This window comes from Astyanax mexicanus, chromosome 1 (assembly GCF_023375975.1).
Source record: "Astyanax mexicanus isolate ESR-SI-001 chromosome 1, AstMex3_surface, whole genome shotgun sequence".
Taxonomy (NCBI): domain Eukaryota; kingdom Metazoa; phylum Chordata; class Actinopteri; order Characiformes; family Acestrorhamphidae; genus Astyanax; species Astyanax mexicanus.
Genome location: NC_064408.1, coordinates 18424983 through 18446234, shown reverse-complemented (window position 1 = coordinate 18446234; position 21252 = coordinate 18424983). Strand labels below are relative to the sequence as shown.

The 21252-nt window shown below is 37.9% G+C and overlaps 1 protein-coding gene across 4 annotated transcripts; it reads left to right on the top strand.

The window, feature by feature from the left end:
• The first annotated feature begins 6721 nt into the window (after positions 1 to 6721).
• Positions 6722 to 21252, top strand: ssh1b (slingshot protein phosphatase 1b). 4 transcript variants are annotated; one of them, XM_022667800.2, is made up of 15 exons: positions 6722 to 7011; positions 10271 to 10302; positions 10403 to 10500; positions 10681 to 10745; positions 10931 to 11052; positions 11260 to 11328; positions 11450 to 11515; positions 12133 to 12321; positions 13257 to 13350; positions 13978 to 14106; positions 14300 to 14346; positions 14434 to 14580; positions 14712 to 14912; positions 15023 to 15614; positions 15885 to 16123. In XM_022667800.2, exons 1-15 carry the CDS (start codon positions 6943 to 6945, stop codon positions 15999 to 16001), a joined length of 2037 nt encoding a protein of 678 aa, XP_022523521.2. In that variant the 5' UTR covers positions 6722 to 6942; the 3' UTR covers positions 16002 to 16123. The 4 variants fall into 4 exon arrangements, with proteins under 4 accessions (XP_022523521.2, XP_022523520.2, XP_049329773.1 ...); XM_022667799.2 differs by having other exon boundaries at positions 15882 to 16123; XM_049473816.1 differs by having other exon boundaries at positions 15973 to 16060.

Here is a 21252-nt window from a genome sequence, read left to right as displayed (position 1 = left end):
GATAACAGATATGATGTGCCAAACTTCTCATAAACATTTGCAGACTCATAATTTATATGGACCCTTCTCTGGTTGTTTCTAAAACATTAAACAGACTCTTTTATCCCCAGTTTAGAAGGCCAGTTACCCAATCCACTCATAAGAATGCCCCCTATCACTTGTAATGCCCCCAATGCCAACCAACACATCTTAAACTGTGACTGATGCAGCATCACTGGATACCAGTGTCCTCGGAGGATAGCGCAGAAACCCAGCTATGATTCATCTGCTAACAGAAGCCTGTGCTGAAAGACATCACCTTGGGAGTAATGTGGGGAGAAAGTGCCACCTATCTTCCCAGAGAGAGCTAGGCTAATTGTGCTCTTTCGGACTCTGGCTGCTGATGACAAACAGCATGACTCAGAACTCAGATCACTTCCGCCTCAGTCCGCTGGACCACTCTGAGCCTAAGCTAACTTCTAATCTCTACATTTTGTCAGATATAATTACCAGAGAAGTCTAGAAAACAGTAAATGTAACCCGGTATACACATAAAGGTACGTACTCTAACCTAAACACTTACAGGCCCATTTTGAAGCTGTTGTGCATAAGTGCAAAAGTTTTAACTAATAGCCAATTTAAGTAATGTAATAGTGCCGGGAAGAGCCCAGCGCTGTTACAGTCATTACCCTGGTCTTACATGATCTTATTACTTCACTAGACAGTAGGATGAACAGTGATGCCCTGTTGAATAATTTATCAAAAGTCTTTAATACGGTTGATCACACTTTGTTTTTAAAAAGACTATGTAATTTAGGCTTTGATCAAAATACTTTAACATGGTTTTGGGATTATCTCTCTGACAGAAGACAGTGTGCGGTTTAGGGGAAAGGTGAACTAGAATTATTTGCAAGGTAATTGCAAGTAATTAATTTACCCCCCCCCCCCCCCCCAGTCCCCCCCTCAGTCTTGCAGATATATTCATATTGATCATAACATGGGTTAACTATAACTAAAATGATTAGATATGAACATGTTTTTTAAATTTCATTTATTTTAGTCATCACTTGAATTAGTGTCCTATTTATTATCAGTTTCAGTAGTAATCTTCGTTCTTTTCATCTTTTGGGGGGTTTATTTCAAAACCTTATGCATTATTGACTTTTGTTTTACTTGGTTATTACTGTGTTATATTTTCTCAGCAGTCTTTCTTTATTTGGTGCACTATTGTTTTTGTTACAGCCTGTGACTCAGCTAATTCAACCGCAAGCTCACTAACAGCTCACTAAAAGCCAATAGCTTTTCTCCAGCTTTGCTCTAGATCTAGCTGGGAGGTTCCTAACCTACTGACCTTCTACTGTTCAAGTCTCAGAAATGGAAGCCTGTCAGCAAGGCCAATTTAGGTCTAGACTGATAAAAGAAAAAGACAATAAGAGTTACACCTCCGCTAAGGAGATTTTCCGTTTTGATGTCAGCAGTATTAAGCATGGTCTGTGACAGGTGAGCAGACAGCAATGAGACACCTGAATTTGTTGAACGGGCCAAAGGGAAGAGGAAAGTCTATCTGTCTGATGGGCCACCATCGGAGAAGGGGCGGCCTATTGTCACAAATCTCCACTATGTCACAGTATCCTTTTCCTCCATGCAGCAAAGTGGCTTTAGATAGAGGTGGAGTTTTTTCTTGAGTGCTGACCTGCATTCTAAGAGTGCTACAGAAATGTCAAGTTAGGGTTTTTTGTGGTTTTTTCTTTGAAGTGAAAATACTGAGCAACAAAGCAACTATGTATTCATTTAGGGCTGGCCAACATAACCAAAAAACACATATCTCAATATGCTTAACTCAAAAAACACATGGTGACATATATACCGCAGGCCCTTTAAACTGTGGAAAGTTCCTGTCCTTCACATTAACTAATGAACTCCCTAATTGACATACTGTATACTGAACATCCTGTATGTGTAACAGGTCAGTATGTGAATGTGTGTTCCTGTGACCTCATTTCCAAAATGTTTATGTGCTTGGTCAGTGTTCGGTTAGTTCTTAAAACAAAACCAGGTAATTGTCTTTTGGGTTCTAAAGGTAATTTCTAATTAATCCAACATTTCAAAAGCTTGATTTCTGGTCTCTGTTTAGTGTAGTTTAAAGAAGCTCACATGCATCAACACTGAAAAAGTACAAATCTTTGTTTTTAGGTCTACATTCAGGAGGCAAGTCAGAAGTTATAAAGGAAAAATATATATGAATACTGAATATACTGACACAAAAGTCTCACTTTTGCTAATCTGTTGTATAATAGGTAGCCTTGTGCAAAGGGCAGCAAAGGGGGTCTTTTAAGTAAACAGAGTTAAAAAGAATCTATAACCCCGTTTACACCTCCTCACTTCATGTGTCTAGTATCCTGATAAGATTTTAACCACATGCGTTTACACTTTGGAATCACATGCATCTCCAGTCTCCTCCTGAAGTGGTCAGATTTGTCTTGGGTGTGTTTAATTTTTTTTGTGGTTTGACCTTATTCAAATATATCCTCATATTTAAGATGCATGAAGTCATTTGATCACAGTAAAGTTGCTGTTTCGGAGATACATATTTTTCTTTGGACAGCAATGATATATAGTTTCTGTTGTGTGTTTTGCATGGTTCATTAAAAAGAATTTAAAGTTATATATATATATATATATATATATATATATATATATATATATATATAAAGGTGCTACAAAGAATTTCTTGATTTATGCTATGAAAGAGACATATGTAAAAGAGATTTGAGTGCAAAGAACTTTTTTAAAATTTAAGGATTCTTTTCTCTTTTACACACACTGGGCCTACACCAGATTTATGATGTGTTTTTAAAGTGCAGAACGGTTCCCAGCTCTACTCTAACAAGGATAAATTCCACTGTGAGTTTGAGGGAAAAATTCTTCTTAGGAATGTTGATGAATGATGTAATTATTATGAAAGCAAGAATATTGCACAAATAATTATTTGTAACAATATTGTTTTGAGTGTGTTTATCAAGTAACTTATGAAAGTTCTGTAACCATTAAAAACATTTACAGGCTTAATACGTTTGTATGATTTTGTTGAATGATAATTAGAGCACACATATCTACATACACATTCCTGTTAAAATAAAAGTAAATCCATTCCCTCCGTTACCTCCATTGGTAGATCCATTTCTTCTGTATATCACGGTCAGCTCCCAGCAGTCAGTGGTCTGACAGCAGCTCACTGTCTAGTCCCTGCAGTCATACTGGCCACTCCAGACTGGTTTAGTTGTGATCCTCTCAGACTCATCTAAGGACTGTAGTTGTCTTACATGCCTGTGGATCTTATTCAGAGGCGGGGATGACTTTTGAGAAGCCCTTCTTGTCCAAACTAATGAGCAAAGCTCCATGCTACTCCAGGATGTTGAATCATTCATGGATGGACTGCAGGAAAGATTGCACTCGGTACCTCATCAGAGCGGCCACTGCTCTACCATATGTAACACAAGGCTCCAGAAACCCGAGACCGTGTTCACTTCACCCACCAGCCACCCTCCCACCCATCTCCTTCTACCTATGTGCAAAATAATGCCCGGATCTGGTTACTGATCTTTGATTAGTTGGATCCTGTTTCAGATAATTACAAACCACTAACCAGCACAGGCCCGTGCCCTGTTTGTGTCAATATGTAGTTTAGATGGTCCTTATAGACTGTTCACTTCCTCATCTATCTCATAGGGGCTGACAGGGCCCACTCACTTTTTGAACCAGAGCAGATCCACAGGGTATCAAATGAGTTATTTATCTAGTTAATTATTACGCATTTTGAGGTTTTGTCTGTTAGACATTGACAAACCGACTGTGTAACATATAGCCCTATTAGCAGCATTCTGTAAACCCCACCTGTGGTGCACATGATTTATTAATTAATCATGCTATAATAGAGGGGAAAAGACTTTAAGCTACACAGACAGCTCATTTTGATAATGTATAAATGAATGCACTCAGCTACTTTACGCTGTAGCCATTGCTGAAACATATGTGCACACATCTTGTCCCTGTAAAGATGTATTGCCAATAGATTAGGACTCCATGGAGTTTTGAATTTCAGCATGCTGTTGCTTCACTGGTTTGAACACAACTCACCAGCTCCCTGCATACATATCCTAAACATTAAAACCCCCATACATTCATAGATCTGATTGAAAGTTATGATAACAATGGCTAATCTTTCTTTTAAAAACATTATAGCAAAAAAATGTGAGACTATCTGTTACTCCTTGTTAGTATAGTAGTAAGTATCCCAGCCTTTCTTACTGGTGGCTCATCCAGGTAATTATGGGGGAAAGATGGGCTTGGTGGAATCAAGGTTGGTTTGAACATTTGCTGTAACTGAGACCTTCCTGGGCTTCACATATATGAAGTCTACATACAACCCACATGGGCATGTTATCTGTGTTGTGGATTCAACAAGCTGCGAATGTTGGGGCCCCCAGCACTGCTCCGGGCACAACAGTGATGGCTGGCCTGTATTCTGGATTCATGTGATCACCATTTCACTGTGTGTATGTGTGTGTGTTTGTGCACTAATGTGTTTTGGTTTGCTCACTGTGTGAAGAAATCTATCAGTTAATCCCATTTAATCCTGTTTTTCTTAGATTAATCAAACACATAAAATATGTGCATGTCTTTCTGTGTTTGAGTACAGCTAATAAATATCAAAACCATTTGCCTGGCAACAAATAAGGATTTTAGACGCTTCCTCTAATTGCAGCATGCTGGGTGATATGTATTCTCTGTTCAATATATTTTTGATTATATTTACCTTATGTTGTGAAGTTTTAATTCCTGTTTTGGGGAAAAAATGGCTAAGGAAAGATTAGACTATAGATCACCTTATCTTTTTGGTCATGTGTTGCATGATTTAGGCGAATGGTATAGGCATCAGCACAGTATTCATGCCAAAATTAAATGTAATCACTCTCCAATCAGAACAAACTACTGAATTGGGGCGGGCCTGAGAAACCAGTCAGAAGCACTCATTGCTGTATTTTAACCAAAGAAAATGTCTTTCGCTTTCCCTTATTGAGTTGTTCTCTGACTGGTTTCTCAGCCCCACCCTAAGTTCAGTAGTGGGTTCTGATTAGAAAGTGATTACATTGCATTTTGGCACGAATACCATAGATGAAATGCAATCCTGTGCATTGTGATTTGCTTTTAAACATTTGCAGCGCCACACAGTGGAATACAATGCAGTTGGGCTGATTGCATTTTAAGGAGCTTTGCATGCAATTGGACACAAATTCCGCATTTGGTTTTGAAAATGTAGAGTCTTTTGTATTGTCTTTCAATAAAGAGATGAAGTGGCAAGTTCTGGCATGTAATGCATATTGTGGACTGCATTTACATTTTTCCATGGTAGTGTTTGCGTTTCAATTTGGTACTGATTTCTCTCCATAGCGCACTGCATATTCTCAACTGAAAATGGACATCCACCTGGAGAACTGCACTGGGCACTGAGAAATTGACCCCAATCCATGTCTGGGTATACAGTCATAGACATATTCATACTTACACCTCCATACACAATTAACCTGATCTCCATTATTTTTTTTTGGATATATGTGGGAGGAAACCGGAGTAAACAGACATACGGCAAAACATGGAAACTCCACCCAGATGGGGACTTAAGCCCAAGACTACAGCACTGGAATGCAAATATGCTAACCACTTAGGCTACATTCACAGTACAAGCCACATGGCTCAAGTGTGATTTTTTTTTGCTTAGATCTGATTTGGCTATCCTGACGGTTCACATTCACAAATGTAAGTGATCTGTATCTGTTTGTAATGTGAACGAATCTGTCCCTGAAACATCTCACATACGCACAATGATTTCTGTATAAATGTCACCTTCTTCACAAACAACAAAAAACTCATATTTGAGAGACGACTTATAGCTTCACAAAGGTGAAATAAATGTGTTGCAGAGCAAACAGCTTGTCTAATAAACATGTTTAGATCAAGGAGGTAAAAAAAGGGCAAGCGGTTTGCTTTTGCTCTTTTTGCAGCTATAGATGCACAGCTGCACCATAAGATGTGTGGGTATGAGAGAGAAGCACGTAGCACATAAAAGCAAAAAGCAAAAAGACGCATAAATTCTTATTTGACCATTCACATTCGTGTCGCATGTCCACGGATCGGATATCTATCCGAATTAGATATGATCTGAGCCACATTGAGCAAAAAATCAGGTTTGAGTCACTTTAGCCTGGTAATGTGAACGTAGCCTTAGACAACGTACTGCCTAATTCCAGGTGTGTCTTGTCTCTCTGTGTCATTTGTACACCAGTGTTTTCCTCTCTAAAACCTGCTATTGGTATGAAAAACATCCACCCAGCATTCACTCTAAATAGCTTGTCATCATTTGGGATGATTACAATAAAGGTTATGTGGAAAAAAGTGGAACAGGTTCTGTAGTCTGGAGTCAACACTCAGGGCCGGCTCTGATTGGCCGCTTGCTCTGCATGGGCTGGACTGTTGTCAGGGAGAAGCTGGAGTCACCTTAAAACGATTGGCCCAGAAGCCCCAGTCGGTGATAAGCATTTTTCCACCCGTATTCCGACAACTACAGCGTTTCTTCTCTGGGATTGGTTAAAGCTTCCGCACGCGCAGACAGTCAATTGGTTGTGGAGCATTTAGCCCCGCCCTTCTCCGGACAGTCGTGTCGCAGGAGGGTTGAAAACGGGTGTGGAAAAAAGTAACGGCAGCTCACGCTTGTCTCCAACGTACACGAGCAGCGCGATGGATGATGCTGGAAGTTGGAGCAAAGCGGAAAATGGCTTTAACAGGATAGAGAAACCGTACAGATAGGCGGGAAAGAAGAAAGCCAAGTAATATATATTCCCCTTTATTAGCTGGGAACACGGTGGAAGAGGACGTGGATATCCTGTTTTCCAGTTTACCTCAGCCATGGCTCTGGTAACCCTGCAGCGCTCCTCTCCGCCCAGCGCCGCGTCCTCCTCGGCCAGCGCGGAGGAGGTGAGTACCCGCCCCAAGATGCTGCTGCATGCGCGGCCCGGCGCTGGAGGAACCCTCGGGGGTAACGTTACACCGCTGGAGGCGCTTTAAGGGGCTAATATTAGCTCGGATTTTAGTTATATTAACCGTAAAATACTGCTGGGCAACATACTTTTATTATTAAGGCAAGTGTCATTAAAATTAGACCCAAAAAAGTTCTGTTATTAAGGAGATAACGTTACTGTAGATTATAGCAGGGGCTAGGCTAGCTAAGCTAGATACCCAAAGACTGATAATACCTAGCTAGCTATATTTTTATATTAATACTCAATATCAGCTTCAGATTATGTTGTATTTTAAATGTCTTTTAAATAAATATTTACCCAATATTTATTTAAAAGATTTGTATAACCATATAACAGCGTAGTATAAATATTGATGACAGGATGACAGGAATACAGTCAATAAAAAGATGACAGAAAAAAAGATAATAAAAAATACAAGCAAAAACATAAAACTGAATAAGGACTTCATAGTGTTATAATAAATGTTTATAGTTTTTAAATTAGGTAAGCTAACAAAAAGATTTTAACTTTAACGTTATTAACTTATTAAATTAAAAAAATAAAAATATCAATTATTGTTGTCCTCAATATTGACCATTATAAATATAAATGACACAAATACAACCAATAAAAAGATGACAATAAAGGTAATAAAGAAATACAAGTAAGGTACAAAACATAAAATTGAATAAGGACTTCATAGTATTATAATAAATGTTGATAGTTTTTAAACATTTCTCATTATGAACCATTTGAAAGGGTTTCAGCAATGTCTATAAGAAAGAATTCATACTTTGTTACTGCTATAAAATATCTGTACATATACAGTATGTATATATATATATATATATATATAGTATTTAGCTACTCAATAAAATCATTTATTTATATATATCTTAATTTCTATAGAAGGAGTATTGCACTATATTACACACTTTTAACATAAAAGTAGTATTGTATTTCTATCCCCTGCCAAAAACAAAAGGACAATTAGATTAGCTAACAACGAGAATTATAGTATGGTACTAGGCCTGTCACAATAATTATGTTATTAACTTAACGTAAAAAATGATGGATATAATATCAATAATTATTGTTGATCTCAATATTGACCATTATGTTTTATTAGCAATGAGATACTCAGTATGCTGTTTAGGTTTAAATGATTTGACTGATTTGTTAAAAAAAAAAAAACACACAAAAAAAATATTTGATATGTTTTACAAATTTTCAATGAAATTTCCAAATTCTGAAAATTATAAAAGAAAAACACATAAAAAGGGTATGATTCCAATATCATGCTATGCTATTATATCATTATATCAGTGGCATAAAATGATCTGAAAATAACAATAATACCCATGATTTTTCTAGGCAATATATCATCCAAACAAAAGTAGTAATAATAGCAGGCCTATACAACACAGACTGACAGATTGCATCTAAAATGTATATTTTGGAATAATGATGTGAAGCATTATTAAATGCACTTTTTTATGTTTTATTGGGGATACAAAATTTCAAGCAATGCTTTTCCTAATGAATTTATTTAATTATTGCATTACAAAAGAATTTTCTTTTGAGTGTTATACGATTGCATGAATTAAATATATTTCTTATGGATTTATTGCAATATTTAGGTCAAAAATACTAATGCTATCCAATAGTAGCAGCACTCATCTCTCACGATATCTTCTTATAACAGAAGAATTTGAATTCCCTTTGTGAAAGAACTGAATTCCTTATGAACAAAGAATATGCTAATATAGGATTGAGTCTGGTCCTGGAATACAAAGCACACATTTTGAATGGAATTTCCCTACTGAAAGGAAAATATATCTGTAAATAAAAAAGGAAAATATAATCTATGGCTGTGCTTCTTGTAAATTAGCTCAAAATACCAACAAGGCCTAGAAATACTGACTGTTAATTTGGTGTGTAAAACACCAGTAAAAGACTTTAAAAGATGTACTGCCTTTTGTTGACTGGCAGAATTAACCAGCTCTGGTTCAGTCAAGGTAAGGGGTTATTGTTTGACACTGTGTGAGCTAAAATCCCCAGCGTGACACAGCAATGTGTCTTAATAGTATGTAATAAAACAAGAAATATTGGGAATATAGCCTCCATGAATGTGTATGCATAATTTGATTTAGTTTTATGCTTGTGAAACACTGAATGTTGGCACTACAGCCTGTGTGTGAAAGAGAGATGCTGCTGCAGTGATGTCATGGATTGGGTCGGCCTATTTTGCCTGATGACCAAGCACTGACACTGTTTTGCTATCTAATCTGTTTTTCCTGCTTCCTACATTCAGCTCATTGTAGAAAATGGCAGCATTTCTTTGCTTGTTAAAGCTGTGCCACTCTTTAGATATCTGTAATCTGAAATGTATGAGTGCACCATTGCACTAATGGTGTCTGTGAATGGAACAGACATTAGCCCAGGGCAAGAACATTAGGTTTCCATCCAATTTAATTTAAATGTTTTCTTTCAGTCTTACTGTTTTTTAAGTGTTACCAGGGGTTTGTATGTAAAAATAAACCCTCTGTGTTTGAACTCGGGAAGACAGGAAGACTTTTAATTGTAGACTTTGACAATGATACCCCTCCCTCCCTGTGAGTGTTCTTGACTTAAATAGAGTCTTGTAGGAGTTTTCTTCACCAAGGCAGAAATTTAGAGTTTCACTTTAGTGGTTTTCTGTAGTTTTAAAGGGCCTTTTGGTGTTCCAATGAGATCTTCCTCTTTGAAAATGTACAGAATTGTTGATTTGGTCACTAGATAGCTCTCTGACAGGTTGTTTGTTTTTTTACCCCCATGATGGCCTCCTTGATTTGTGTAATCACCACTTTAGACTATCATTTATGAGTAAATTTAGTGTAAATAGATACCAGATGCATTGTGTTACATTGTTATGAAAATGTAGTGACCATGCAAAAATGTCTGTAATTTTTAATCAGTTGCAATATTTTGATACATTGTGCAGTCTACACTTCAACCAGGTGCAAAAATACAAAGTTTTGTCACTGTCCAAATAAAATAATGTTAAATAAAAAAGTCCTCATGTGTCTTTAACTTAAGATTTCCTTTATTATTTTATTTTTGTAATTTGTTGTGAAATAATGATGAATTAGGATGCAAAAATTGATTTTCAGTCAAAATGTTTCTCTCTGTCCAAAAAAGGTTTACATTACATATGCTTTAACTTGTTTTTTTAGGACTTGTCAAGTGATGACTACCAATGTAACAGGTGAATGTTTTGATCACATTAGTATTTCTATTTTAATGATTCTCCACTTTGATTTGTTAAAATTGTGTATGATTTTTTCTTTGTGTTCTAATGCTTTTAGTCTCAGAGAAAGTTTTGTAATGGTGAAAGGGGCAGCACTCCTTATACAGCCGGGTAGCAGTGACCAGGAGCCCAAAACACCGACCCAGCATAATGCAGGTAAAGCTCAGTCCCCACTTTCTGTCATTGTTGCTGAATATGCAGGCTCTGTTACAAAAGATATGACTGATGAACCAGATTTGCCGTTTTAATGGCCGATTCAACTTAATGTACCTTTCATTACAGTGTCAAATGAGTATGTGTGTAACACTCATTATTTCTTTGTCCTTTCTGCTGTAGGTGATCTACCTCAGCACCTGCAAGTGATGATAAACACCCTACGCTCTGAGGATAAAGTTAGACTAGTGAGTAGAATTCCATATTCAAAAGCTTATACAGACACACTGTACATTATGTGTTTTATAACTGCAATAGAATGTTTAGTTCTTATAATTGTATTTATTTATTATTGGTGTTTGTGTGTGTGTGTTAAATATCATAACCATTCTAAGTTGTGGGTCTGGCTTGTGTGTTCTGTTACTACCACCAGGCTGTGCAATTGGAGAATGGTTGCTCAGACCATCCTCGCTATATGGTATTTGTTTATACAAGTGGCAACCAGGACACAGAGGAGAATTTAGTGCTTGGTATGGACTTCACGAATGACAACAGGTAAATGCATTAGGGTTTAAGGTAAGATTAGGCAGCATTTTACTTTAAACCTCAGTCATATCAGTGTAAAAGTATATCATATTTTACTACTGCCTTAGTCTACATGCTTCATTTACTTCAGGTAATGGTTCTGTGTCCCTTAGCTTGTCCAGAAATTCATGTGTAAAGCTTGTCCTTTAGGGATGTCTTATTTTCTTTTTATCCTAGTAAAAGTTGCTCCATTGGGCTTGTTCTGCCATTGTGGAGCGACACAAGGATCAGCCTTGATGGAGATGGGTAAGTGGGAATCCTTCTTTGCTTTTTTTTAATAACACCGGTAGAGGTCATGTTTTTGTAACACAACAGAAGTTTTGAGTTTATGCCCCATGATAAACCGATTTTCTTTCTTTATACACAGTGGTTTCAGTATCAGCACAGCTGGAAGGTGTCACGTCTTCAAGCCTGTGTCCATGCAGGCAATGTGGTATGTTAACTCATTATTATGGATGTGCTTTGGAAAGTTATGCAGGCTTTTATACAGCTTTATGTTCAGACATACAGTTTCCATATTGCAACAGATTTTTGTAGGGGTTTTACTATATAAATAAAATTGTATTTCACAATGAAACAAATGCACGTGTTACAGCCACAAAGATGGGATGCCACAACAACCACTTGGCTACACATGAGTTACCTGACACATCATGACAACAATCTGTGATACAAATGCCATTGAGCAGTAACAACGTAGCAAAAATCTTGCAACCACTAAACAGCACACTAAACAACTGCCAGAGAATACATTAGCAAATACTAAGCAACACCATGGCAACCATATAGCAACACAACCATCTATCAACCACCTGTGATAAAATGAGTACTTAACTTTGCTTAACATCACTCTAATATCCACAAAAAACATCATAGCAACCACTTATCAACACCATAGCACCCAATTAGCAACACCATGGCAACCAACTAGCTAACCACAGCAAAAACCCAGCAACACCACCGCAACTATCTGGCAACATTTTTATGAAAACACTTGTGCTATAATTTAATATATTTGTGATGATCTTCTTAATATTCCTTGTTATCCAGGTCTGCGTTACAGGTGTTGCACAAAGCATGTGAAGTGTCTCGGAGGTGTAACTACTCCCCCGGGGGCATGGCCTTCACCTGGATGGGCTTTTATGAACTCTCCTCGGAACAAAGCTGCATCGATGAGTGGAATGCTGCGTCTGATCTGGAGAATACAAGCTCTGACTCCCCCACTGTGTTCTCTGATCAGTAAGTGGCCATTTTTGCTTTTTTTAGCTTTTACATAATATGTAAGAAGTTTAATTTCAATATGAAAACAGGATCACAGCATATTGCTGGTTGTTGCCGTCTGCACTATTAACTGCACATTTACAATACGGCCCACTGGTTGCAGTAAAATTGCAGAGAATGTTTTGACAAACTTTTTTATTACCTAGAAGCATACATTTCCAGAAGTAAATTTGGAGTGCTTGCGTGGCTAAATTGGTTTCCATGATGTTTGTAGCTGATGTTGCTAAGCGGTTTTTGTGGTATCCCAGGTGGTTGCTATGGGGTTCCTAAGCATTTACTAAATGGCTATTAAGATTTCCTAGGTGGTTATTCTGGTTTTGCTAAATAATGATAAATATGGTGTTGCTAGGTGGTGCTGTGTTATTCCAGGTGGTTGCTATGGTTTCCATGTGGTTTCTGTGGTGTTGTAGTTGATTAATATAGTGTTGCTAGGTGGTATGTTGCAAGTGGTTGCTAGCATATCCCATAGGGCTGTGTATCTGCAAGAATTTGAAAATATGATATTTATCTTAAGACAAGGTTTATGATTCAAAATACTGGGGTATATTGCGATACTGTATGCATTGATTTACTTTCGGGTTTAAAAAGCACAATCATAAGAATAAAATATGAGTACAATTTACTGTTTATGCTGACAGAACAGTGGGATATGAACACAAAACCACAGTCTAGTGATTAAGATTTAAACACAAAAAATAAGCACACAAATCTATGCAATAAACTAGGACCATAGGCTAAATTTGTGGGATGTTTCAATATTTGATCATTGGATGCAATTTAATTAGCAGTTTCAGAAGTCCTGTTTGAAATTGTTTTTTTTTTGTTGCAGTATCAGCATGTATAAGGTATAGTTACAAATAATTAGGAGCTGAAAACTTTTCTGTCATGTACAGGCCAACTGAGAGAGAAAGAACAGAATGCTTAATCAGAACCAAACTTCGGAACATAATGATGCTCCAGGACCTGGAAAATATCACATCTAAGGAGGTGAGACATTATTATGCATGGAATATATTTTGGTATAATTCAAGACATATTGGACACTTTGTACTGCATTTGCTTTAGGGCTAGGGTTAGGGTTTTTACAAAGCAAACCTTCAGCTTTAATTAAAGAGGGTTCTGAAAATGTCTTTATTACTTGAATATATATTATTTGCAATCACTTCCCAAAATTTGAAACCTACAGACTTTATCAAATGCTTAGTCTTCTTTCTTGAAATGATTCTACATTTTTGTCCTCAACACTTTCAAAATTGAGTTGAGGTCTGGTGACTCTCTTGGGCCCAGTTTCCAAAAAGCATCCTAGCAATAAAAACATCTTAACATGGAGAGACAGTCCTCAGTGTGATGCTCGATGGACTTTATCAAATCAACTTTGTGCTAAGAAGCTATTGGGAAAACAAAATTCCATATCTTTGCCTCAAGAAAACAAAGAAATAACTGTATAAATACTTATGGACATGATAAGGGGACTTACTATAAGCTTGGAACAGACACACACAGTCCTAAGACTGACATTAATCAATATTCAGATATATTAAAGGTACAATGCTTGTACAATTGCTAAGACTAATAAGAATCACATGGTGATTTATATTTATGCTCTTTTCTCAGATCAGAAACGAACTGGAGCAGCAGACAAGTTGGAATCTGCAAGAGTATAAGAAGTTCATTGACAACGAAATGCTGCTCATGCTGGGCCAGATGGACAAGGCCACACTGATTTTTGACCATCTTTACCTGGTACAAGTTTATATTTAGTCATTATCATTTGTCAATATTTTTGTCTTTTTCTGCTGTGTACTATCCAATGTTTCTTATGAAATCAAATATGGGGTTATATTGAGGTTGTCCCATATTACAAAAAAAATGTGTCTTGGTAGCTTTTTTATTATTAGCTTATTAAAACAGCAACAAATATTTGATGCAATTTCAGGGCTCAGAGTGGAATGCTTCCAACCTTGAGGAGCTCAGGGAGTGCAGGTCAGTTTTTTTGGTGAAACAAAAAAGCTTATGTGTAACACATGTCTAATGTAAATGCTCTCTCACACCAGTGTGCTTTTGACACAGGATTGGCTACATCCTTAATGTCACTCGGGAGACTGACAACTTTTTCCCTGAAACATTTTGTTATCACAATATCTACATCCATGATGATGAGGCAGCAGATCTGTTGGCCTACTGGAACGAAACATACAATTTCATAGTGAGAGCAAAGTGAGCGCCATTGCATTTGTCTGAATATTGTAAAAAAAATAATTGTTTAACTGTATCTAATGGTTAAAGATCAATGTATACATCTTGTTTGTACAGAACATTTAATGCATTTTTTTTGTATCCTGTGACAGAAAAAACAACTCGAAATGTCTAGTGCACTGTAAGATGGGAGTAAGTCATTCTGCTGCCACAGTTATTGCCTATGCTATGAAAGAGTATGGCTGGTCACTGGAGAGAGCATTTCATTTTGTCAAACAGAGGAGAAGTATAGCACAACCCAGCGCAACATTCATGAGACAGCTGGCTGAGTATGAAGGTATCTTAGGTGCAAGGTAAGGAAAACACTGATTCATATTTGTGTCTAATTCATAACATGACAGGAAAGGCCCCATGTTAATTGGTGAGGAATGACCCTTATAAATCCTTTTTTCTGTCATTGTAGCAGACAGCGTCACAGTGCTGACGATTCGCTGGAGGGCCTCCAGGCAGCCGGTGGTTCCTTGATGGTCCCCGAGCAGGAGTTTTGCATGTGGGGCTGCAGAGATGCCGGTGCCTCTCCCTCCTGCGGAGATGATTCCACAGACCATGTCAACTACAACTACTACTTCAGACGGCTGTCAGACACAGCTCTGGACAGCGAACCTTCCACACCAGTGCGTGGTCCACCACTGCTGGGCATGGAGAGAGTCCTCATCGAGATAGAGGACGTTGAGCGGGATGCCCTGCTGGACGATGACGGCATCCCTATGGCCCACCTTGCCCTGCCCAGCGAGGGCACGGCAGCACAAACCTGCAGCCGACTGGAGCCTTTGGAGGACATGCGTCTGCGGTTGGAGTTCAGCACAGTGGAGGAGGAAGACGAGGAGGAGGCACAGAAGGAGGAGGCGGAGATGGCGGCTCTGGCAAGGGGAGAGGAGGTGACCCCCAGTGGGAGAGAGGCTGCGAGCTTGGCCAATCCGAACAGCTTCAACAATGAGAATGCCAACAATAGCAACCGCCTGGCTGGCAAACGCAGCTGCCCTTCCGGCTTTGACGTGAGTGTGAAGTATTGTAAAACTGCAAGTAGTGCTTATGTTCCAGTATGAATTGTTTAGTTTTTTAAGTAGCCATGTCTTCTCCCAATCTAGCCCAGCAGAATATTATCCATGCTAAAAAGAGTGAGCCAGTAAGGAAGGCTAATTGTCAATTGTTGTTTATTCATTGTTTACTGAGGCTGGAATGCTTAGCACACTGTGTTTTCCCAAATGTCCCAAGTTGTGTGACTCAGAACTTTCTCCACTTTTTTTCATCTGCTTTTTCAGCAGCCTTTACAAAAACCCACCCTTCCGTTCCAGCCCATAACTCATCCATCCATTCTTCCCCCCCTCCGTGTGTTTCATCTGTTCAGGACAGTGCTAGCAGCGGAAACCCGCACAAAGTGAAGCCCTCTTATCAGTTGTGCCGAGATTGTCTACGTCTCCCAGGCGGGCGCCGCAGCGAGCGTCGCACCAATCGTCTTAATCTACTGCGTCACGCTGGCCTGTCCAGCATCTCCATCAGGAACCCTGGAGGCGGACACCTCGGCTGCATGCCCATTCGCTGCCAGCTGCCCTCTCCTGCCTCTAGGCACCAGCTGTGTAGCCCTTGCTGCAAAAGCCCCATTCCTGCTGTGCTGGCCACAAGCACGGACACATACCGCCAGCGATCGGCCACCTCCCCTATGAGCTGTGAAATGCTTCCCTGTGACCGTCAGTGTCCTTTGGGCCCTCAGGAGACGGATGAACTCCAAGAGATGGAAGAAGCAGCCTTTGCCGATCCTGCCACAGAGCAGCTTACACTAGTGGACCTAAACCTGCAGAGTAAGAGGCCCACTGCAGAGCTTCACCAGGAGGCCCACCTACAAAAAGAAGCAAAGCCTGGACGCCAAAAACAAGAACAGCAGGAACTCATGGACTTGGGTATGGATGATGTCGCAACAGAGGACATGGAGGTGGACTTGGGTGCAGTCCCAGGTACGATGTCCTCTTCACTTCCGAACAATCCCAGCGACCACCTCGCTTCCGTCTCCTCCTTGCAGCACTGGGCCATGACACGCAGCTCAAGCAGTGACAGTGTGCAGCTAGTGCAGCTGGGCTTGGTCCACCAGAGGGCACAGGAGATCGAAACACGCATGCGAATGGCTGGACTGACCACATCTTCCAGGCTCCAGCGCTCTAACTCACTCGCTAAACTCGGGGGGCTGACCGTTTCCAAACACGACCTGTTGTTTTCCTCACAAACAGAGCCTGTGATTAGTAAAACATCTCCCAGCTCCCCTACATATGCTTTAACTGTGCCATTGCTGCACACATTCCCAGGATAGCTTTGGGTCAAGTCCTCCTAATAGCCATTTCCTTTCCAGACAGATCTTGCATACTGCTTTTCTCATCCCTGTCCGTGCTACAACTGTGGCCATGCTTAGACAGCTGCTTTAAAGCTCTAAACACAGTTGTTTTTCATAGCCATAGCCATGACTAGATTGTTGTGCTCAGGCAAATCAGTGTTAAACAAGCTTAGATACAGCATATAAGTTTCCCATAATGTGTATTAGATGTGGGGCGAAAAAAAATGCTCTCTGTCTTAATGTAGCATTTGTGACTTAATGACTATGAGCATAAACAGGCATGCTATAGCTTCAAGTAAATATTCGACCTGCGCCGTCAGTGACTGCTGTTCTCTTTCTGTACCAATAGTCCAATTTCCACCTGTTAAGACTATTTAATGTGATTTTAACACATACCAGATATGGATAGTGTACACAGCGTCTTTTCTAATTTTAACAAACAATTTTCTCTATTTTTTACATATTTTTATTATTGCTTTCATCTTAGAAAGCATAAAAGGAATATGTCAGTTGTCTAATAATGATATGCTAATAATGATAACCTGGTACTTTACAAATGACCACTGGCCTAAGCTAAAGTAGAAAAGAGTCCAGGGAATGAACACGGTAAGGTAAAAAATGACAAATTTCAAGTTTTTGTCCAGCAGAATTCAGTATGATAAAAATCAGTCCACTCCATGCCTTCCCTACTTGTTTTGTTTATTGTGAAATATAGCCTTAAATAGACAGCACTAATTAAAAGATAATGGATTACCTCCAAAATTTTTATTAGTGTTTGGGCACAAACTACAATTGACCCCCTTTCAAAAAGGTTGCTTATTCTGTGAATTTACATTTGTAATCACTTTTATATTGTATATTGCAGTGCCTGATGATGTTTGGAAGGGTCTACATGAGTCATAAAGTTTGCTACTTCACAATATTAGGCTGCAGACTGAGCGAGACAAGAGAAAGGACAGTCACTTAATCCTTTTAAGTATCGAAATGAAATAATATTAAATAATATAAATATTTTCCACAATTAACAAATCTTATTTAAAAACTACAACCTATTCCCGGAATCAATTCCTGAGAAAAATAGATAGTAAATATGGTCTCTTCTGGAAGTTTTGAAACAGTAAGTTTGTTTATGTTGTACACAAGTCAATATAATTTGGGTTTGATGTCAAGCAATGAATAGACAAAAACAATAAATCAGAATCTTTTCAAATCAACTTAGACTATTGCCCTGTTAGTCATACACCCATTTTTAGATGAGTAAATGAATATAGTTAATAGTTATATAAATAACAGTTATTATTTATTTGCATATCGCTTGCTGCCAATAACTGCCTTGAGCCAGCATCTTCAGCTTTAAGATACATAGTATTTTTATGATAATGACAAAAGGAATTTTCACAAAGAACACATCGTAAGAGCTGTGATAACATTGTGAATAACAGCAAACTCAAACTGTGTTGTGTGACATAACGAAGCTGGAGGTAAGGCAAGAAACTATTTTTTAGCTTGGAAAATTGTGCTGCCACGCTAAGGGCAGAAAACCTCTGAGGAGCCTAAACTATTTAGTGTACCTAATTTAATTATAATCTTAAATTAACGCATTTCTCAATACAAGGATATTCAACAATGACCTGCCTGTTTAATGTACGGTTTTTAATTCAATAAGAGGGGTTCTATAGTTTTATTTTATTTATTATGTCCAATTGAAGGCTTGCCTATCTTCTTCATGTGTGAAACCCAGGGCTCAAACCTACAAACCTACTGTCCCAGTACTTTCAGAGAAAACTATCCCCCATTATGTCATTTTAACCTAAGCTGTTTATTAAGCAGAAGTTAACTCGTGATGTTAAAATACTTGCAACAAACTTGTGAACCTCAATCATTCAGTCATCATAGGATCAATATTTTGTTTATAACCTAAAATATAAGATAATAAATTGTAAACAGTTTATTTATAGTCTAGTATAAATAAGGGCATATAGCCTGTATAATGCTGGCCACACTAAGCTTAAACCTGTGGTACTTAACTGTCATTGGGCTCCTGTTCAGTGATGTATCCAGCAGAGCACTTAGTTTTCCGGTGCCCTGTGAAGATATAAACATATCATCTACTGCTGTAAAGATGTTATTTTATGAATTATTCATTAATTTATCTTTGTTTTTTCTGTTTGGCAAGTATTTTTGTAAGATGCCAGTTATGCAAAGAGGTCTGCGCAATAAGTGCAAGCTATAACAAACCAGAATTTGAAGCATGTTTTAATTTGTGCTGTGATCAGCAGTTAACTTTGAGATTACTAAAAAGTGAAAAAGGAGAGTTATTTTGAAAGACTACATCATCTAGAGAGGACAAATTGCAACATTCATATTCAGGCACGTATTCAAAAACTGTGACAATGTTTATTTATTTATTATTTTATGTGTATTTTTGTATTGTGTTATGAAATTAAATGTTGGCAGTACCATATTATGCCAGTACCAGTACTATCAAGATGTTACATTATAACTGTTTACATAAACTTACAAATGGAGAAGCAGAAATCGATGCAGAAATCTGTATCTAAGAAGAAATCCAATTATATCTAATTAAAGTAACATTTAGTTTCAGTTCAAGTTTCACTTTAATTACTAGCTAAAACTCTGTTGTGGCACTTTATTAAGTGATACTAGTAATACTAATATCAACTGATAATATCACATAACATCCCATTTGCTTGTGCAGATAGTATGGTAGAGAAACACTGTGAAAAGGAAATTTGATCCAGCCCTGCATCAAGTTTAGGGTGCGTCCCAATTGCGTACTAATCACTAATATTAATTAGATATTGTTTCTAAAGTATGTAGTAGAGATTAAAGTGTAGAAGTTGACAATACTCAGAGAAGTTGATAAATACTCAGAACCAGTGGGTTTAAAGGTATTAAGGTGTAGTACACGAATGGGACACAGCCAAGTGGCACATTCACATTGTGCCATGTTATTTTACGGGGTAATAAAAGTGTTAAATGGGAACCTTAAGTCAAATACTTTAATGGCTAAGTTTACATGTTTAAACCATAGAAATAAATAATGCCCTCTATAATGTTTAAAACAAATTAATTTGCCTTGTAGTCATACATTTGTATACATGTTTGCTTTTTATACATAGTCCCCATTTCAGGGCACCATAATGTTTGGGACATAGCAGTTTATGATGCACCTTTATTTATGTTTATACTTAGTGTTCCAAAATGTGTTGCATACTTTGTTGCCTACAGGTCTTGTGGTGCTCTATAGAAGCCATCTTAAGTTTGTGATTGTTTTAGATGATATTTGATTTTTCCCTTATGTAATTCAACATATGAAATTTAGAATATGAAATGAATGTGACTGAAATGACCAGTCAGGAGAAATTCTAATCAGAAAAATTAGTTAACCAGTACCTGAGGCAGCCATACAGGCTCAGGCAATAACACTCCCACCACCATGTTTGACAGTTGAAGTTTTATGCTTTGCATCTTGGGTCAGTTTACTCGGTTGTTGCTGTTGCTTTGTTAAGTTTGAATTGGTCCCATTTGTCCATAAGACTTTTTCAGTCTATTTTTAATCAAACTATAACCTTGCTGTCATATTATTGTGGTCAACTAGTGGTTTGCATTGTAGCCTCTTCATCATTAAGTATTGTGATGAGTCAGACAGGATGATAGGAACATTTATGAGTTATAGTGAGAATTATCAGCTGTGGAGGTCTTCCTTGGCCTACCGGTTAGTCACTTTATGGTTAAGAATCTCACTAGTTTTTATACCTATACTAATAAGACAAACATAACTCAGTATTCACAGAAAACCCTTGTGAAGCCCTATTTCCTAAACATTATAGTGCCTTAAAATGGGGGGACTGTGTTTATGCTTCTTCATATATTCTCCAAGTGCCTTACCCAACTCCATTTTTAAAATCAGTTTCTCCAGGCAGTTTTCCGTTTTGTACTTTTCTATTTTCTATTTTAATAGTGTGCAGACCAAAGTATTAATTTAAGATGCTTGTCCTGAGTCTTAGTTTGAAGAGATATAGCACTTCATGACAATGGAAAAAAGTGAAAATGAAAAACTGTAAATTCTTTGTCCCCAAACAAAAGTTCTAGGTAAAATGATTTAAAGTATGAAAGACATGACTCTCACTGATACTCACTGATAGTCACTTTCCTTTTTATATTTAAATCATTATTTTTTGCACTGCACATAGATTATAATAGGTGATGCGTCCTGCACTTTGTAATAATGTTCATGTAATTATGAAAGTACTGTAAATTAAAGTAATAAATTGTTTTTGTCTGTA

Excerpts from the sequence above, each read along its gene's own strand:
- ssh1b (XM_007231408.4), top strand. The coding sequence starts at position 6,943 with ATGGCTCTGGTAACCCTGCAGCGCTCCTCTCCGCCCAGCGCCGCGTCC. Across the intron at positions 10,501-10,680 it reads ACCGACCCAGCATAATGCAG|GTGATCTACCTCAGCACCTG; the intron begins GTAAAGCTCAGT and ends TTTCTGCTGTAG. Across the intron at positions 10,746-10,930 it reads CTGAGGATAAAGTTAGACTA|GCTGTGCAATTGGAGAATGG; the intron begins GTGAGTAGAATT and ends TACTACCACCAG.